The 20753-nt window shown below is 41.5% G+C and overlaps 1 protein-coding gene across 1 annotated transcript in view; it reads left to right on the forward strand.

Annotated features, from left to right (window-relative positions):
• Positions 1-20753, forward strand: part of LOC148144496 (scavenger receptor cysteine-rich type 1 protein M130-like) — a 45272-nt gene that overhangs the window by 15319 nt on the left and 9200 nt on the right. Inside the window, exons 5-9 of the mRNA XM_087975353.1 lie at positions 13581-13613; positions 14336-14650; positions 15216-15530; positions 17762-18076; positions 19408-19725. Of these exons, the coding sequence (XP_087831479.1) occupies positions 13581-13613; positions 14336-14650; positions 15216-15530; positions 17762-18076; positions 19408-19725 (1296 nt within the window). The remainder of the gene's footprint in view (positions 1-13580; positions 13614-14335; positions 14651-15215; positions 15531-17761; positions 18077-19407; positions 19726-20753) is intronic.

Here is a 20753-nt window from a genome sequence, read left to right on the forward strand (position 1 = left end):
TGATGCATCTTTCTTGAATGTACCCAATGACATCCCAATCTTTTCGAGAATTCCACTCACAATTCCCTGAGTGCCAAAATCTCTGTGCAACCCTATGAAATGGCAAACCTGTATCTCAAGACCATGACCCATTTTTCTCGATACCATAAGCCAGACGAACATCAAACCTGCATCCTGCATGTCAAGGCCGTGAGAAGTATTTGCGTTTCAATGAGATCCTCACCAATGATTGTGGACACAATGAATGCAATGTTTCCTTCCAGGACACATCTGCTATGCTCGATATCAGTCTGGTAGATTTCACTGCAACTATTCCAATGCAAAGCCCTGTATCTTAGGCAAGGCGATCAAAACGGCACATAACGCTTCAACGGTCTCTGCAATGTTCTGTAGAAGCATTTTTTTTTTAAAAAAACCTTTATTCTTGGACTGAACCCGTTTTTCAAAGAAGGTCAAATTCGCACTTACCTTTTAGTCTCGGAATTGTTTCCTTGTTTTCAGTTAATGGGGTACCAGGTCATCCGTTTCTCTTTGTTCATTATCACTAACATACCTTTAAATATTTATTTTACTCTCTGGTGTTCTATTCTCTCCTGTTTTCTGTCCAATGTCGTTAACCTTACACTGATCCGAGTTAGACGGCATCTTTCACGCATTTTCTCTTTGACTCAACTTGTCCAGAAGGCCTTGAAGCCTGTTTGTATGGTTCTGATCAGCAAACCTCTCAAAGTCACATTTAATCCCCTCATCCAAAATCGTTGCAGTGCGTTGTAGGTAGCTAATGTCCCACCTTCGATTTCCCATACACTCCGTTTATCACCTCCTTCCCACTGAAAATGCACAACTTTTTCTCTCAGTGAGACAGTTCTCTGTCCTGACCTGTATGTCACATATGATAGCGCAGGTTTCAGTTCTGTACACCAACCTCTTGTGCTAGATTTGATCAAAAGTGTTCAATGAGCCATCGATACCACATGGACAGATTCTCCCATATTCAATATAAAAGTTCCCTCATCAAAATATTGTGAAATTCTCAAACCAAGACTTCTCTTCCATAATTAATTTTAATTTTGTCAGTTCCCAGTTGATGCTTGTTGTCACATTGTTTATGGTGGACACTACCATGTTCAGAATATTGCAATTAACCGGAGAGCCTGTACATCCCTGTTTCTCCCTTCCTCGAATTTAGAACAGACAGTTCATATTTTCCACCCTTATTCTTACAGACTTGTTTCTTTTTCAGAATCTGGAAACTTTTGCATTGTGACAAACCAAAACATGTATTAAATCTATTGTCGTCTCAGTTAGTGCCAACAAATGCAGTTTATCAGGCTCCACAAATTCCCAATGAAAGCCTTCAGTCTGAAACGTCGATTTTTCAGCTCCTCGGATGCTGTCTGACCTCCTGTGCTATTCCAGCGCCACAATGTTCGACTCTGATCTCCATAATCTACAGTCCTCACTTTTTCTGACGAAGTGACAAACTTGTTGCATTTTTGTATAACTTAGTCTACTCAGAGAGTCGTAGTGGCGTGGAATGCACTGCCTGTAACTGTAGCAGACCCGCCAACTTTAAGGGCATTTTAATGGTCATTAGACAGACATATGAATGAAAATGGACTACTGTAGGATAGATTAATTCCACAGGTCGGCTTCGGATTGATTCCACAAGTTGGCGCAACATTGAGGGCCAAAAGGGCCTGTATTGCGCTGTAATGTTCGATATTCTATGTTCTATGCTCTACATGTACAGTCACAGTTGTCCTGATGTCAGGCCCTGCAAGTTTGAAAGATGAGGCATATCAAGAGGAAATTTGATATTTGGCAAACTTGAATAATTTGAATAATTGTTGTATTGCACTGCATCCGTCCCATAAGAGCTGACCATCCAAGGAGGGAAATCAACATGATTTGAAATTTGAGCAGATTTTGCATAGGAAGCGGAAAAGAAAACAATTATTTCCTCTGCAACTTGGTTGGACAAATTCTACCGAATGATACTGATGAGTTATATATTGGAAGGTATAGTGATGGAGACGAAGGAACAAGTTTGCAGAAGAGACATAGAAATTACGAACTGTAGTAAAAATAAGATAAGGTTTTTGGGGACTTTTTAAAGTTTTTCTAAAAGTTAATTCAATGGTTAAAACTTTTAGAATAACGGAAAGCTGATTTTATAAACAAACAAGACCGAAATTTGAAGAAAACAACAAGTTGAGCAGCATCTGTGGACACACAAAGCGAGTTAATATTTTGAATCAAATGTGATTATTCTGGATAATGACAGTTTTTAATAGTGTGCACAGACGAGGGAGGAGAAGAGACTGAAACAGGTGGTCTGTGTGCTCAGAGGATAAGACAATGGACTGATAGTTATAGTAATAGACAGAATTATGACTCAGAATAGGTGCTAAGTATTGGGGGAATGAGATTAATGTGGGTGTGCTGTGCTGAGACCAATGTCGACAGGACAGGAATGTATAAAGGAGGAAAGGGGTTACTTGTAATCTAAAGGAAGGGTAGAGGTTCAGCTCTGAAGTTGTTAGTCTCCATTGTTAGTCCGGAAGAGTGTAAAGTGAAGAAATGGAATTTGAGCTCTTTCTCCAGCTGCTCGTGGAGATGCTGAGTTGCAGAGTATTTTCAATGAATCTGAGACCAACAACCTCCTGTGGTTGTGTGATTCTGTGATATGGATTCCGGCGTGGGGACTCGCTTCCAAGTCAAACTCTGAAACGTCATTGATCTGTTAAGATGAACTAGCGTTTGGAAGTCATTGTACCCATTAATGGTCACATCATTTCTCATTGGTGGAGAAGACAGAGTTTACTCAATAGTCTGCTCACATCAAAATCTATTGGTTGATGGAAAGAAACACGAGCCCCTGGACAAGGCGTGGTGAAGGAACTAACTGTTACAGAAATCGAGGAGTCACTTGATATGTTAACTGCTGCTCAGTATCTGTGATCAGCATTCAGCAAATGTTCCGATTTGATCTGGAGCCACCAGCTGGGACGATGTTTGTAAGCCTCGTGAAGTTACTTCTTCTGCAGCTATTGAACTGTGAGTTATGGTCTCTTGAATACATTTTCTCAACCTTTTATAGGTCAATGATTAGTAACATACATGTGGCAAACATATAATGATAACTCTATGCGAGATAAAACAGTGGCATGATAAGGAATGAACGTTATTTTGTCTTCATTATTTTCTGACTTTTCATGGAACTGTTTCTGAGGCTTCAGAGCTTCCCAACCATAACCCCCATTCACCCCCAATCCTTGCACTTATTCGCAGTTTCCGTACAGCTCACAGAGTTGAAAACCTACTCAGACAATTCGGGTGTGTTTGGAAACAGTGCCCATCGCTGCTTCAACAGTGTGTGCAGTTGGGAAACCTGCTGAACAATATCTACCTAATTTATTCGTCAATATTTGGGAGAATGTAAAACAGAAACTGAATATTTTTGCATTTCTCGGAGCTTGATGTGCCACTGATTTTAGTTAGTATTTCTTCTCTTTATATTAGAAAACTTTCTCGATACTGATGCATTTATATAGCGCCGTTGACAATGTCAGTGAAACAAGGGAACTCTGGGCCAATTTGGTACATTTTGTTGTTGAGACAGTTCTGCGATTTAGGAAACGTGACAGGCAAGTTACTCTGAGGAAAGTGTAAGAAACATTGCTGTGATAAAGGGCGCAGTTAGCCGTTCGCATCCTAAGTGGAACAAAGGCGCTGTGTGCTAATTTGTTATATTTTATTGTTCAGACAGTTCTGTAATTTTGGAAACTTGGCAGGCAATTTATTCCATGAAATCTGTTAGAATTGTCGCTCTAATAAAGGGCACAGTCAACTGGTCATCTTCAAATAACCAAAGCAAAACATTCACGCTGCTTTCTGTCTGCAAATGTTGCCAGATCTGCGAAGTATTTCCAGCAATTTCTCCTTTGTTTCTGATTTCCAACATGCACAGTTCCTTGGTTCGCCAGTTTTGTCATTCACTGAATTTGGTCGAATGATTGGCACTGGCCAGGCCAATATCAATAGCTCTTCTTCCTGTACTGGGAAAATTGTTGAAGAATTTCGGTAGGATTACTGTAAACATTATTACAGAAAGATGCCTCTTTTCTCTCTCCAAATAAAAAGTGTAAGTATAAAATACCTTTACATACATAGGTAGTCATTGAAACAGGTCACTATTGTACCGCAGTTAAAAAGTGTGGTGCTGGAAAATCGGAGCCGGTAAGGCAGCATACGAGGGACAGGAGGTTCGACGTTGCGAGCATAAAATCTTCATCAGGATAAATACCTTATGCTTCAAACGTCGACTCTCCAGCTCCTCGGGTTCTGCCCGGCCGGTTGTGCTTTTCCACCACCACCCTTTTAGACTTTGATCTCCAGCATCTACATCCTCACTTTCTCCTACTTCTGTACAATCCTGTATGAAGGACAAACAAACGCTGGAATTTGACTCTCTACAGCGACACTCTAAAGGCATGTCTTACATGGACAAGATTGTAACTATATATACTTGAGACATCAGGGGGGTCTGATAACTGAACGAACCCCCATATGCCTTCTGCATCAAGACCAAAGACAGTGGTCTTTCTCCACTGCCTTAGTGGCAGCTGCCCCAACCTTTAAGACATCCCTCAACACTTAGTCCTGGTCCTTGGAATGTGCCACTGTGCAACTCTCGTTCAGGGTCAAATACTTGCTCTGGAATACCAAAGAGTTTAATGCCAACAAACGTGCATTTTCCAGCGATTTGATGCTCTTCCAGATGCAGTGTTTGATTCAGTGTCGGGGTGTGTCCTGGAGAACAGACCATAGACCATTGTGTCATGAGTCAAAGAGCTGCTTGTGAAGAGCCTTGACAGAAAGTACTACATCTTTCTCCAGACGTCCTTTGCAAAGGACCATTCCAGTAGGATATGTCCCCGCCACCCTTCCAAACCCCGCATTCACTGAGAGAGCAGTGTGGGTAGCCGCACACGAGCTAGGTGTACATGAGAGATCTGGCAGTTTGTGCCCTTCCCAAGTGATGTCTTCCTGCTTCTTAGAACGTTCTAATGGTGAAGCATTCTGCCAAATGACTTGGACAGTCTGCTGAGCGAGCAACCCGACAAGATCGGCCCTCTCCTTTTCCCACAGAGAATCGAGGACGCTAAGATACGTGCACCAACTGACCTGTGAACCAAACTGCTCTTTCAGCGCTGACTTTATGCTCAAACCGGTGGAATCGGGTTTAAACAATTACCTTTCTGTGTCGGGGCAAGAGAGCTGCAAATTGAGGCAGGGCTGACAGTAATATCATTTTGTTGGCAGAGTTTACTCTTCGAAAATTTGAACTCACTTTAAACATATCTCCTATTCTCTGAAGAGAGTTGAGCCAGACTTACTTTTAGACATGATGTGAATAGGAATATGGAGGCAGATTAGGCGTTTTACCTTGGTTTGAATTTTTGTTTTGCTGACGGTGTTATCACTGAAGGAAAGCCAAGAAGGAAGCAATTTTCAATCTTCTCAAGAAATTCTGAACAGCTGTAACGGTTGTCTGTTACATTTGGATGCACCGGATTCTGGGCTAACAGTGAACATGGTGTCAGTGAAACACCAGTCAATGTCACCATTGATTGAACTCACGCACAAATGGATTATACTCTCAGATTATACCTGTGGCCTGTGTGACCGTTTTGTGATATTATTCATAGAACTAGGTGACTTTTATGTGGAGGTGCCAGTGTTGGTTTGGGGTGGACAAAGTTAAAAATCACACAACATCACGTTCGAGTCCAACGGGGTTTATTTGGAAGCACTACCCTTCAGAGCGCTCCTCCTTCATCATGTCGTTGTGCTGATAGAGGAGTGGCACTCCACAAGCTAGTGCTTCCAAATAAACTGGCTCGATTATAACCTGGCGTTGTGATTTTTACATATGTTACTTAATTCACGTTCGCTGTATTCGAGATTTATTCCACTATTTGATGTGGAATTAATATGTTTACCTCGATATTGTTTTACATTACGATTTTCATCACGCAAGCCTTTCAAAAATGAAATATCCAAAATAAATCCTTTTCAAACTTTATTCTTAGTGACAAATGGGAGAGGTGAAAATCATTATTAGGATATTTATTTCACGACACTTTTTCTTTTTATTCAAAACTGTGGGAATGTCTGGTTTGGTAAATGTTACATAAAATCCAACCAGGCGGCGGTGACCTGAACTCATGGTCCACTGCATTAGTTGAGGCTCGGTTCATCATCATATGTGAGGAGAGAATTACAGAATCATGGTCAAGTATCAGTGAAGGAACAACGACGCCATTCCAATCAGGATGGGCATTTGCAGGTGCTGGTACTTTCAATTTTCTGTGCACCTTGTTAGCTGGTGCGGGTGCAGTTTTGTTCGGTTGTGTGAAGGTGTTTAGCTGAGTTGTTGCCGTTAACATTGATGCCGCAACTTCTGTGGCTGAATCTTGGTGGTGAATGCTTCAAGTTGTTCAGATAATGGGCGGTGTGTAAATGAAGCCGATTGCTTTGTGCGAAGTGCCTTCCAGCTTGTGAAAGTATGTTGCAGTTAATGCAACAATGTAAGCAGCGAATATCTGTTAAGCGCGCTGGTTTGTATGTTGCTCACAGTTATTACTCTTCAGAAAGTGAATAATGCTGAAAATCTGGCACCTGTTCTCCACTTGTAGTGAAAGGATGGGCATCCTGATTCAGATTATTATATGGAGCAGCATGTCAGCTCAGTTGATTCGAGCCTCGGGCGAGTGACTGTGTGGTGTCCCTGTGTATGTGTGGCTCTCCTCCAGGTGCTCCCGTTTCCTCCCACAGTCCAAAGATGTGCAGACCATGCCAAGTTGTCCACACTGCGTTAGGTGCATTAGTCAGAGGGAAATGGGTCTGGGTTGGTTGCTCTTCGGAGGGTTAGCATGGACTTGTTGGGCCATTTGTCCTGTTTCCACTCCGTAGAAAGTCTAGCTTTAAAAGATTCTGCCTATGCTATGGCGTAGTATGTTAAGAGAGTTCATGTACACAGAAATATATTGCTTTGTGGTAAATTGGGTTTCTCAATCTCTGGAAAATTTACTCCTATTTAACCAGTGACATGAATTAACCAAGATATTGAAGCCTTCTTTTTCATTCTTCCCATGGACGTATTTCCATGTACATTAATGAATTAAGTGCTTGAATCCGAATTTTGTGGATTATTTTCATAAAACATATCAGAGCGGTTATATCAGCCTCCCGAGATCGAAATGACGGGTTAGAGTAACTGGTGTGCCTCGAGTCTATTGATGTACTGCATTTCGTCAATCCATTTACACCCAAATCACGGGGACAGTGACCCTGAGAGTGAATTGCATTTTATATCCAGAAGACTAAACTGGTACTATTTCCTTTAAAGTTTAGTTGCTGTCTGTTTTGTCCTAAGATATATGGCAGAAGATAAAAAAAAAGACATGCACATCAACACAGCTCAAGTTGCTCAAAGACTAGACTTCACTTTCAAAATTATTTTATAAGCTGATATATGAACAAAGGGGGTTGAATATAAATTTATTAACATGAATTTTGTGGAGTACGCATAACCGCCTCATAGCTTAAAGAAACTTCAAAAATGTTGGATGAAATCAGGAGATATGTCAACATCAATGAAGAGTGAAACACAGAAATGTTTCGAGTCTGATACGATCACTCAGAGCAGAAGGATAGAAAATAAGGAGTCCCAACAGAGTGGCAATTTTAACACTGTTCCTCTCTCCGCATGTGTTGGGGTTCTCCAGCATTCTCCACAGTTGTTTCAGATTTTCCATATGCACTTTTCTATTCTACAATCAGCCTGGTGTCTCAATTATTTTGGCTTAATTTGTAAAATTGTTTACGTTGTGAATTTGACGACCAGAGATAGTAACCTGACGTTGTTTCATATAATTTAAGAAAAAGCACTTCGGGTTCAGTTGGAAGGAGACCCGATTGGGGACTGATGCAAGAATAAATTCCCATAGAAATGGAGGTTGCTCAGAACAATTGATAGAAAGGTTTCTGAGTTTAGTTTGTGTAACTTCGAGATCAACAGTCTTAGTGGCTACTAAGATGAGACAATAAATTTGAACGAGAAGTAAATTTACTCTGGTTCTGCATTACTTGTACATTATTTTGTTTCATCTCGTGCTTTGAAACTTTTCAATTTGTGAAACAGTGAGACAAATTGGATAGCTTAATCTCATATTAATTTATCTAGAAGTAACAACATTCTTGGATCAGATTATAGAGCATGAGATGGTGAACGGCTCCATCATTATGTTTTGTCGATCTTTGTTGAACAGGTGAGGTACCGAAAGACTGGAGGTTGCCAAACGTGGTGCCACTGTTTAAGAAGGGCGGTAAAGATGCCAGTGAACTATAGACCAGTGAGCCTGACCTCAGTATTGAGCAAGTTACTGGAGGGAATCCTGAGGGGCAGGATTCACATGTATTTGGAAAGACAAGGACTGATTAGGGATAGTCGACATGGCTTTGTGTGTGAGAAATCATATCTCACAAACTTTATTGAGTTTTTTGAGGAAGTAACAAAGAAGATTGATGAGAGCAGAGCAGTAGATGTGACCTATATGGACTTCAATAAGGCGTTTGACAAGGTTCCCCATGGAAGACTGATTAGCAAGGTTATATCTCATGGAATACAAGGGTTGGAGGATTTGAGCTATAGGAAGAGACTGAACAGGCTAGGGCTGTTTTCCCTGGAGCAATGGAGGCTATGGGGTGATGTTATAGAGGTTAATAAAATTATGAGTGGCATGGATAGGGTAAATATGCAAAGTCTTTTCCCTGGGGTGGGGGAGTCCAGAACTGGAGGGCATAGGTTTAGGGTGAGAGGGGAAAAATGTAAAAGGGACCTAAGGGGTAACTTTTTCACGTAGAAGGTGGTAAGAGTATGGAATGAGCTGCCAGAGGAAGTGGTGGAGCCTGGTACAATTGCAACATTTAAGAGGCATTTGGATGGGTATATTCGTAGGAAAGGTTTGGAGGGATATGGACCGGGTGCTGGCAGGTGGGACTAGATTGGGTTGGGATATCTGGTCAGCATGGACAGGTTGGACCGAAGGGTCTTTTTCCATGCTGTACATCTCTATGACTCTATGACTTTAATTAGGGAAGTGCATGAAATATGAAATTGCAAGTTGCACAAAACCACTTTAATATTCACCTCGTGCCGAAGTAATGAATAGCTGACTTTTCAATCCACTACTGCTCTTTTATAAACTCAATATTAGTCAAGAAGAAACACAAGGGTCACTCCCAGGCACCCATGTTCAACTCAATGTTTTCTATTTTACTAAGAATTGAATTCTTTATTCGCGACATAATTCTCCTACTTGGGTAGACCATAAAATCTAATTGATCCTTTATGTGAAGAAAAATGAATGATTGAAGTCATATCAACCGAGAGGTGAATGCGTTGTTTAGTTTCTAAATTTAGTAATTAATATGTGTTCAGTTTTAATTCGCATACAGAAATGTCAAGTATTCTGCATTTTTGCTGCTGTCAATAATTTTATTTCTTTTTATTCCCTGTGTCGATTGACACTTAATTGAATTACAACATTTCAGAGAAATAAAGATGTTTTGAAATCTAAATAAACGCTACAGTAAAAGAAAAAATGGTATTCATGTCCCTCATGTGTAGTTGAAGCAGACTGGAAATCAACTTGCCTTCTTCCTCGATACAGCGATTCAGCTTGAAGTAGGCAGTCATCTGTGTTAGCTAAATACTGCACTGGCACTGGACAGGTTGCGGAGAAGCTTCACAGCATTGATTCCGGAGAGGACAGCTTGAGAAGACCAGGACTATATTTGGAATTTAGAAGAATGAGGGGCGAATCTTACAGAAAGATAGAAAATAATGAACGGAGTAGATATGATGGAGGTTCATCACACTAGTGGGTGAAAGTAGAACTTGGGAAAGTAGCTTTAAACTAAGGAGGATCAGGTTTCAGACTGAGGTGAAGAGGAACTTTTCCAGCCATTCTGTTGTGAATCTGTGGAATTCCCTGCCCAGTGAAGCAGTTGAGATTATCTTGTTGGATGAAATCAAACGTAGATATATGGATTATTGAACAGCACTGGAATTATGGGTTGTTGAGAATCGGCGGGTAAGTGCAACTGAATCCACGGAAAGATCAGCCCATGGTCTCATTGAATGGTGGTGCAGCCTTGATGGGCCGGATGGCCCACGCCTGCTCGTCGTTCTTGTGTTCTCATACAGGTGTGAAATATGGAGAACACTAATTGTACCGACTCTCACTTCATTCCACGTTGAATGGTATGTCCTCTGCAATGTTGCAAGAGAAATTTCACGTGAGCCAGTAAATGCTGCAAAAGTAGTTCAAAAGGACATACGTGTTCAAAACCAGACAGATTTATTCCATAGTTACATCTGTCTGAAATTGCGATGAACAGTCTTTCAGAAGATTTAGTTTGTACCAGTTCTCCCATCAGTTAGAGAGTTCACAATGATGCCACTGATCTGATATGTATTTGTTATTTTCCAAAAATCTCCAGTGAGTAAGGATCTTCAAACTTCTGATGATTGGGCCAGCGTGCAAGACATTGTTTTAGATTTGTCCTGTTCATTTTCTGTGACGAATTACATTAAAAAATAAAGATTGAACATTGAATTGTAGGGATATTGCACACGCATGATAAAGAGGTGAACGGTCAGTCAAGTCGGTGAATGCAGTTTATGAGAGATGTTGTACAGCAGGGATTGAATAAATCCATAGTGAGCGACCATCTATTAACACATGAACAGATGACCCATGATGTCTGAAAGTCGACATGATATTATTATGAGATTGAAAACAAGCAATTCGAGGTTTATAGAATTTATAAAAATTTTATGGGAAAGTTTTCACAAGAAGCTAAAAATCATCAAACTGTACCACACAATGCGTGAAATTTTAACTTAACTAAAATTGAAAATATATTTCGATGCCTCTATCAGCTTGGGAGAGGGGGAAAATATATTATAGTAAAATGAATGACAGGGCAAACTCAGTTGAGTCATAGAGTCATAGAGATGCACAGCATGAAAACAGGCCCTTCGGTCCAACCTGTCCATGCCGACCAGATATCCAAACCCAATCTAGTCCCATCTGCCAGCACCGGGCTCATATCTCTCCAAACCTTTCGTATTCATGTACCCATCCAAATGCCTCTTAAATGTTGCAGAAGTGCCAGCCTCCGCCACTTGCTCTGGCAGCACATTCCATACATGTACCACCCTCTGTGTGAAAAAGTTGCCCTTGGGTCTCTTTTATATCTTCACCCACTCACCATAAACCTATGCCCTCTAGTTCTGGACTCCCCGACCCCAGGGAAAAGACTTTGCATGTTTATTCTCTCCATGTCCCTCATAATTTTGTAAACGTCTATAAAGTCACCTGGAGCATCCGACGCTCCAGGGAAAACAGCCCCAGTCTGTTTAGCCTCTCCCTGTAGCTCAGACCCTCCAACCCTGGCAACATCCTTGTAAATCTTTTCTGAACCCTTTCAAGTTTCACAACATCTTTACGATAGAAAGGAGACCAGAATTGCACGCAATATTTCAACAGTGGCCTAACCAATGTCCTGTACAGCCGCAACATGACCTCCCAATTCCTGTACCAATACCTTGACCAGTAAAGGAAAGCAAACCAAACGCATTCTTCACTATCCTATCTATCTGCGACTCCACTTTCAAGGACCTATCAACCTGCACTCCAAGTTCTCTTTGTTCAACAGCACTCCCTCGGACCTTACCATTAAGTGTATAAGTCCTGCGGAGATTTGCTTTCCCAAAATGCAGCATCTCGCTTTTATCTGAATTAAACTCCATCTGCCACTTCTCAGCCCATTTGCCCATCTGGTCAAGAGTCTGTTGTAAGCTGAAGTAACACTCTTCGCTGTCCACGACACCTCCCATTTTAGTATCATCTGCAAACTTACTGACTGTACCTCTTATGCTCGCATCCAAATCGTTTATGTAAACGACAAAAAAAGTAGAGGACCCAACACCGATCCTTGTGGCACTCCACTGGTCACAGGCCTCCAGTCTGAAAAACAACCCTCCAACACGACCCTCTGTCTACTACCTTTGAGCCAGATCTGTATCCAAATGGCTAGTTCTCCCTGTATTCCGTGAGATCTAACCTTGCTAAAACAGTCTCCCATAGAGAACCTTGTCGAACGCCTTAATGAAGTCCATACAGATGACATCGACCGCTCTGCCGTCATCAATCTTCTTTGTTACTTCTTCAAAAAACTCAATCAAGTTTGTGAGACATGATATCCCATGCATAAAGCCATGTTGACTATTCCTAATCAGTCCTTGCCTTTCCAAATACATGTACATCCTGCCCCTCAGGATTCCCTCCAACAACTTGCCCACCACTGCCTCAGGCTCACTGGTCTATAGTTCCCTGGCGTGCCCTTACCACCCTTCTTAAACAGTGGCACCACGTTCGCCAACCAGTAAACACTTACAAAAAGTTTAAAGCGGGTTCATCACCATCATGTCCCCAGTGGAGTTGAACGTGGGTTAAAAATACTGAGAGTGATACTTTGTTGGCAATGACGATAGACATTGAAACACATTAAGCAGTGTGTTCAAAGAGGTAGCATCGGCCCCTTGGACAGAATGACCTTCTTCCTCTGTTGTGACCGTAGAATGGTTTGTGGACAGTTACATGTTGATCTTCTTTTTTCAATCCATCATAAAACTTCCTGTTCCAGATTTAGGGAAATGGATAATTCCTGCTGGATATTGTTGATGAGTGAATCTCGTAATGCTGTCGCCATGTAGATAGGGGAACATAATAAAGCCGTATATTAAAGATGGTAAACACTGAAAAAAATAAATATACTTTCGGGGGTTGGTTGCTGACTAAGCACTGTTAGCCATTGTTTATTTCAGTATTGCTGATCGACTCAAAGTTCTAAAATGCTGAAAACTTTGGACGGGGGTGCCTTGCTTTGGTAACTGGGGAGTATTGTCGCTCTTTACAGGGATCATCACAATGTTGAGGAAGATAGCAATGGAGTGACGAGCAGACCAGTCAGAGAGTTGGCAGCGTGTCTCTCTGTGTGGAAACAATTTGGTCAAATTTAGAAGAAAACAGACAATATTTGATAATTGCAGTAATTATATTTCCTGCTTTTATCACCATTGCATGAAATGAGGATTTGAACTTTCCAGATATCATACAGAGTCACAGTATGGACATCGGGCCTTTGTCCCAAACTGGTCCAGGCTGATCAAATGTTAATCCACAAATGTCAAATCCATTTCTCTTCACTTGACTCATATCGTTCTCAACTATCCCTATCCATGTAGCTGTCCGAATATCTTTTAAGTGTTGTTACTGTACCCGCCTAAATCATTTCCACTCGCAGCTTATTCCAGATGCTTACCACCCTCTGTGTAAAATATGATTATTTGGCAAACTAATGATAATTATTGCCCGCATTTTTGCATTTGTCTAATTTATTTCTACGTGCTAAATTGAATTTTTATCCCTCTATTTCAGGCAGACTTGCTGACACTCAGGCCGATAGTAAAGGTAACTGCATGCTCCTTTTATATGGAGTCGATTTCCTATATTCTGATGATTCTGTTCAAGAACGAAGTTGTGCTAAGAATCTCCTTGCCTTAAAATTCATGTTGAACAGCTGTCTGTTCAAAACTAATGGGGTTGCATGACTTCTGAAGGTCTCTCATTTCAGGATTGCTGGGGAGCAGAGTGTTAAGGATCAGTTCCTACGCACATTGCCATTCTCAGATCGAGACAACACATGGGGATACTGTGAAAATTCAGTTACACACACAGTGCTGCTTTCAGCAATGTATATAAACCATTTCACTCACTATTGAGCTGTGACATTGTGCTCACATGACCATACATCCCACAATATTTCGGGCTGTGACAGGCGGAAGTACTGTTTCATTTTCAGATGTTCGCACGGAGGATCAGTTGTGTTTTTCTTGCCATTCATTGCGCCCATATGTCATGAATGAGTAATAAAAAATCTCCTCACCTAGGCCAGTTTAGAGGAATTGTTTCTGTGGAAACATTTTTCTGACCCTCGCTCTCTGTGAGTGAGCATCACTTCTAAAATGGCATTTCACCATCCACAATACGTATTGTGAGTTACATTGCGATAGCATGCATTTCTTTTGCCATGCCATCACTCTCATTGCATTCTGAGCTGGGAATGCAGACAGCAATTGGAGCTTTCACAATTGCGCAGTATTCACTTTGATTACCATTTCGGTGTTTTACAGAGACGGTGAGGCTGAGACTTGAGAATGGGGGCAGTCCTTGCGCTGGCCGAGTGGAGATTCACTACAGGGGACAGTGGGGGACAGTCGATCATGATCTTTGGGACCTGCCGGATGCCGCAGTTGTGTGTCGGGAGCTGGACTGCGGGACTGCGATCTCTGCCCCGGGCGAGGCTCACTTTGGACGACGATCCGGACCCATTGTGACCTGGAATGTTCAGTGCAGCGGGACCGAGCGCGCTCTGAAGGAGTGTCAATCACAGCAATGGGATCACTACAGCTACTCAAACGTCAATGATGCTGGTGTCGTCTGTTCAGGTAAAAATCTATTACCATTTCTTTGGAGCTTTATCACAAGCCGGAGCTGCCTGAAACCAGAAAGGGATATGATAACACAGTGACAACTATCCAAATATTATTAACATGATAATTAAAAAACGCCCAATTCATTCGGTTTCATAATATAATGCGTGAATATTTGAAGCGAATGGGAGAGGTGAATTCCCGTTACCGTTTCCAATCCGGTAAAGGGGCACGACAGGTGTCCATTGTAATGCCACTTGAAGACACATTGAGAGAACTGCGCTGCAGGAATGATCACATTTACAACCCAATGCATACTGAGATGAGACATTGTGCTGGCTGGCAGAATCACTTTCTGTCACTTATCTTCAGGTTGAAAGTTGCTTTCTGTCTGAACAGCTGAGGGTCAGGGTTATGGCTGAGCATGAATGAGATCGACAGGGCAGCAAACTGATTGTAGGAACAATTTATTTCCAGAAATGCCAGACCTAAAATTAATCACATAAATGTTTATCAGAAAATAATCTAAGTCACTGTTTCTATAAATTTCTGTATTCTGTGCTTTTTTAAAATATCTCAGATCACAGAGCTCCGAGATTGGTACCTCAAAATTCCCAATGCTTTGGCAGACTGGAGGTTCAGTTCGGTGACACCTGGAAAACAATGTGTGGGCTTGAATGGGATTTGAAAACCGCCAATGTTGCCTGTGCGCAGCTTCATTGTGGAGTCGCGGTGTCTGTTTCAAGCTCGATGCATTCTGGAGGCAGTGCTGTTCTCACGGCTACCGAGGTGTTTCAATGTACGGGCAATGAGACTCAGCTGGGGAAGTGCCCTCGGTCTTCAACCACGCACCAGGATTGCACTGGACACAACAATGTCACCCTGATATGTTCAGGTGAGTACAAGCTTACCTGAAGAAAAAGACACATTTCCGCTTAATGTGTGTAAGAGTAATGTCGCTGGCATTCCTGACATTGCTTTGACCGTGACAAATCTCACCTAATCCTCAAGGTTCTCATATTCTCTGGCACAAGAGTGATGAGGTAAAATATACACGAAATTATTGAAAATTTAAACATTTTAAAACGTTTGCGTTTGGATTGGGAAAGACATTTCTTCAACTGTCCACAGTCAATACACTTTAGTGTCGACGTTGACTAAACGTCGCTCATGGAGGATAATATGAATCGTTGGTCGATACAGATACATTGATGTGAACCTCACACAATTAAAGTTATGACAAGACAATTGTTTATTTTCTGAATCTCCCTGACCCGATTATATTTTTTAACAATACAAACAGACTGTATGACATCATTGAAGATCACTCTTGACAACAACTTTTTCAGCAAGAAGTTCCAGCTCACAAACACTCGTTGGCTGATAGATATTATCATGGTAATTTATTCACCGTTCTGTCCCTTCCTTGCGACCCTTCTCAATCTCAGAACTTTCACGTTGCTGTAAATTTATCTTGCCTTGGTAACACGTTATATTTTGCATGGTATGCACTTTGTCAACAGTCTGATTCATTGCATTCCAATATGTAAAACTGCACCTTTTGTCCCAAATTGTAACATTATTGCCTGTTACTCTTTCGATGATCAATTGGCAGGTCAGTAATTTCTTTCGTTTGCTGCTTTGTTCATCAAGTAATATTCTCGTACACCTCTATGTGTTCCAGCTTCATTGCTTCAATATGATCCATAACCTGTCCAATACACATTAGTCGAAAATAGAAGCCTGTTCGCGTATCTCTTCGAGTATGCATCTCCTCAAGAGCCAGGACACACTTTGTCAATTATGTGTTCCACATAATTATAAACAATGTTTTCCTATCTTCCCAAACGCAAAGGAATTATTTCTCTCTTTCTGCCCTAAATTCTTCTATTCTTAAATTTAAGTTTAAGTTGCATTGCTGACTCCTCTACCAAGTATTCTGTCAACTTGATGTATCTCAGCTTTTGAAGCTCCAGCACTTCTGTCAAAGTGCACTTATTCACAACATGAAGAGGGAAAAGGTGAAAACATCTAAATGCACGCTGTAAGTCATTTTCCAGGCTGCCAAAATATACTGCCTCAAACTTCTTTGCTTAAAGTTTCATCTGTCACGTACTTATCTGTTCTGTTCTCTTTGCATGCTCTACTGAAATTGGGAGATGTCATGAATAATGGTTTGAAAACATTGATGCATGGTACCAGGGGCTAATTTTGAAGTGTTACTCTGCATCTCAATGCAAATTCGGGAAAGTCCATGTCACATTCTACCAAACGGTACACTTTCACAGATTATAATTGATTTCATTACTGTAGGTTCGATGGGAGAATAAAGGTTAATATTATTGAAACTGCATATTGCAGCCAGCATCTGATGCACTGGTAATGATTTGGTCACCTAGACAATCAATATCTTACTGTACAAAATATTATTCAACATTATAAGTATCTCAATTGCCTCAAACCTGTAGACTCATTTGTTGCCCATGTTTCATAAATTGCCTTCAAAAATAATTATTTAATACATTCGCCTCGTTAGCTGCACTGTATTGTAACACCGTGATGGAATCGGCTACCTCAGTGGGTTGAATGGCTGGTCTTTGATATAAGGTAATGCCATCAGCGTTGGTTCATTACCCCCACAATCTGAAGTTGCCTTGATGGTCCTCACCTTCTGAACTCAACCCTCGGCTGATGAATAGTGACCATCAGGTTAAATCACCATCAACCACATCTCTCTAACAAGAATGCGGCCACCTATTCATCAGTAAATTGGGTTAAGCATTACTGCATGATTGCAAAAGTCAATCTAACCTGCACGAGCAATCGGGACCAAAAGTACACTGCTGTTATCAAACTATGGACTGCATCAAGTCAACCTTTACACCCTCGTTTCATAGGTTTTCCAGGACTGAGGTAAATGATCATAATCACTATCTTGGGAATACCCTTTAAATGTGAATAGTGGAAAGAGTTTCATGAAATAATCGTAATTATTTTAAAGACATTGTAACTGTCATGTGTTGTATTGGGCAATGGAGGATGAGATTCGATTTATTTTCTCTTTTGAATCTTGAACAAGTGCGTGGATATTTGCAAACGTTTGTTTGTTTATTTGATCCAAAACAGGAAACAATGGGCCCCGATTGGTTGGTGGGGAGAACAGGTGCTCTGGGCGAGTGGAGGTCCTGCATGGAGAGCAGTGGGGAACGCTGTGCGGTGATTACTTTGACTTACAAGACGCCAATGTGGTCTGTGAACACCTTTTTTGCGGGACTATAAAGTCGATCCCGAGAGATGCTCGATTTGGGAGGGGAGCCCGACCAGTGTGGAAGGAAAACTATGAATGCCATGGAAACGAGCGACGATTGTGGAACTGTCCAGTTTCACATGGGGAAAGCTTCAACTGTTTACATGGAAATATGGCCAATGTCATCTGCTCGGGTGTGTCCTTTACAGCAATTGTTCTTTCGCTAAACAGTGTTTCTGTCTACTTAAAGTTTGTAATTATTTTATTTATACCTGAATTGAATGTCATTTTTGAGCCGATGGCCTGTAGGCCTTTTCTGATTAATCTGAGTTCAACTGGTGCACTAGTTCACTTCAGGAAGTCATTACCTTTCAACTATATGGTTAATAATCCGCAGTCGTATGTCAGTCAGTAAAGGTTAGACCGGCAGATGTCCTTCCATAAGGAAAAGTATTAGCCAGATGAGTTGTTAGGAGAATTGATGATCGTTTGACTGTTAGATTTGGAATATTTCACGAACATTTGAACGATTATTATTCTGATACTTAGTCATTCAGGGAACGGAGATGTGACTGGTGAGGCCAGGATTTGTGCTGATGCCTGATTTCATTTTAACTAAGTTGGTTTTACAGGCCTTTAGTTATGATTTTGTCACTCTTTTATGAGCCTGAAGACCTTGTCGGGCAGATCAAATGTGGAAACCAGATTTGATTTCCTGACAAACATTAGGAGCTGCATGAGTTGTGTTTTCAATATTTCTTCATAGTTTCCCTGTTCACGAGCTGAAACTGGGCTCCAATTCCAGAGCATAAATTTTCCAACATTCCTCCAGAGAATGCATAAAGCATCTGAATTACTCGTGTCAACATTTTTACGACATGACATTCTGCCCTCAACTCCTGGCAGGGAGTATCAGAATCTGCACAAATGGCGCCACAGAAATCAGATGTATTCATACCTTCTAATAAAAGATTTTGACGTATCCATAGCGTGGAGACAATTTTCAAAAGAAAATGGAGAATATTGGCAGTTACGTTAGTGAGTGACAGCATCACGTTTTAAAATTTATGTGCTATCCCAAATTTTCACAAGTGTTTTGAATGTCATAATTCTCAAACAGACTTGTTCCTCAATTTCCATTATCTTCTTGACCGTTGTCTCAGTCATGTTGCGGGTCATTTGCTCAGTGCAACATGCTCTGCCGTCAACCATGAGAGTAGTGGTAACATATAAATGGTCAAAGCCTACGAGTAGCATCTGCAGACTGACAGTCGGCCTGAATGAATGGGGTCGCTAGCTAAAGACGAGACTTTATTTTCAACGAATGCCAGAATAGCAGCACTTTTATTTCCACGCCCCTCTCAATTAGTTTTCAGAAGAAATGTAATGACATGATGAAAGTATTTGAAAAAGTAAATGGACAAAATATCTTTATGATTGCAAATCATACATTTTCCTGTGATTGTCAGTTCTCGAATATCTGTGTTCATTTCAATCGCTGTTCTCAGTAACTCTTATTTTACAGATGAAAATTGGGCGCTAAGACTAGTGAATGGAGAAAGCCGCTGTGATGGCCGAGTTGAAGTTTACTCTCATGGAAGCTGGGGCGGAGTGCATGACACCGTGTGGGATAAGAATGATGCCAACGTTGTCTGCAGACAGCTGGGATGCGGTTATGCCTTAGAAATATATAATTCTTCAAAGTACGGGGAGAGTGATGGTGATGCGTGGGTACATGTTGTCCAATGTCATGGACATGAATCACAGCTCCAGGACTGCAGGATCTCCAACACATTGAATTCGTCTGACATCGAAGGCAGTAGCGTAGGGGTCCTCTGTTCAGGTAAGTAGACTCTTCCCATTTAAACCGGCTCAGATATATCAAGACAAATATTCATCTGCTGAGTAAATTGAGAATGTACACCACTTGCTTGTCAGTGCCACTGAAACCATTTATTCATCTCTGGGATGAAAGCAGATCTGAGGTGGGCGGCGGTTGCAGATGGATGAATATGAGAAATTGACACCATTTTGTTGTGAGATACAAGCATTACGTGGCAGGTCAGGTGAATTGGCTATGCTAAATTGCACAGAGTGTTATTTGCATTAGTCAGAGGGAAATGGGTTTGGGTGCGTTAAACGTCGGAGGGTCGGTGTGGACTGGTTGGTCCAAAGGGTCACTTTCCACAATGTAGGGAATCTAATCTAATCTAATCTTAAGGGGCGGCAGGCTGGGACAGTGGATAGCACTGCTGCCTCACAGCGCCAGAAACCCGGGTTCAATTCCCGCCTCAGGAAACTGTCTGAGTGGAGTTTGCACATTCTCCCCGTTTCTGCGTGAGTTTCCTCCGGGTGCTCTGGTTTCCTCTCACAGTCCAAAGATATGCAGTATAGGTGAATTAGCCATGTTAAATTGCCTGTAGTGTTAGGTGAAGGGGTAAATGTAGGGGAATGAGTGTGGGTGGGTTGCTCTTCAGAGGGTCGGTGTGGACTTGTTGGGCCGAAGGGCCTGTTTCCACACTCTAAGAAATCTAATCTAATCAGGAATCTAATTACAGTTTCTTAACCCAAAAGTACAGTTGACACACGTGCACAAATTATACTTTTAATGGTAAGGTCCTGGGGATTGTTGCCAAACAATGAGACCTCGGTGTGCAGACTCGAAGTGCATTGAAAATGGAGGCATGGAGAGTCAGTGCAGTGAAGAAGGTGATTGGTACTCTTACATTAATTGATCCGTGCCACTGAATACAAGAGTTCGAAAGTCATGCTGTGGCTGTACATTGGTTGGCCACTTTTGGACTTATGTGTATCATTCTGGCCACCCTTTTAGAAGAACAATGCTGGGAAACTTGAAAGAATTCAGAAAAG

The sequence above is a fragment of the Chiloscyllium plagiosum genome, unplaced genomic scaffold, assembly GCF_037043375.1.
Source record: "Chiloscyllium plagiosum isolate Xiang-an unplaced genomic scaffold, Cpla_swu_hap1 HiC_scaffold_27, whole genome shotgun sequence".
In the NCBI taxonomy this organism is placed as follows: Eukaryota; Metazoa; Chordata; class Chondrichthyes; order Orectolobiformes; family Hemiscylliidae; genus Chiloscyllium; species Chiloscyllium plagiosum.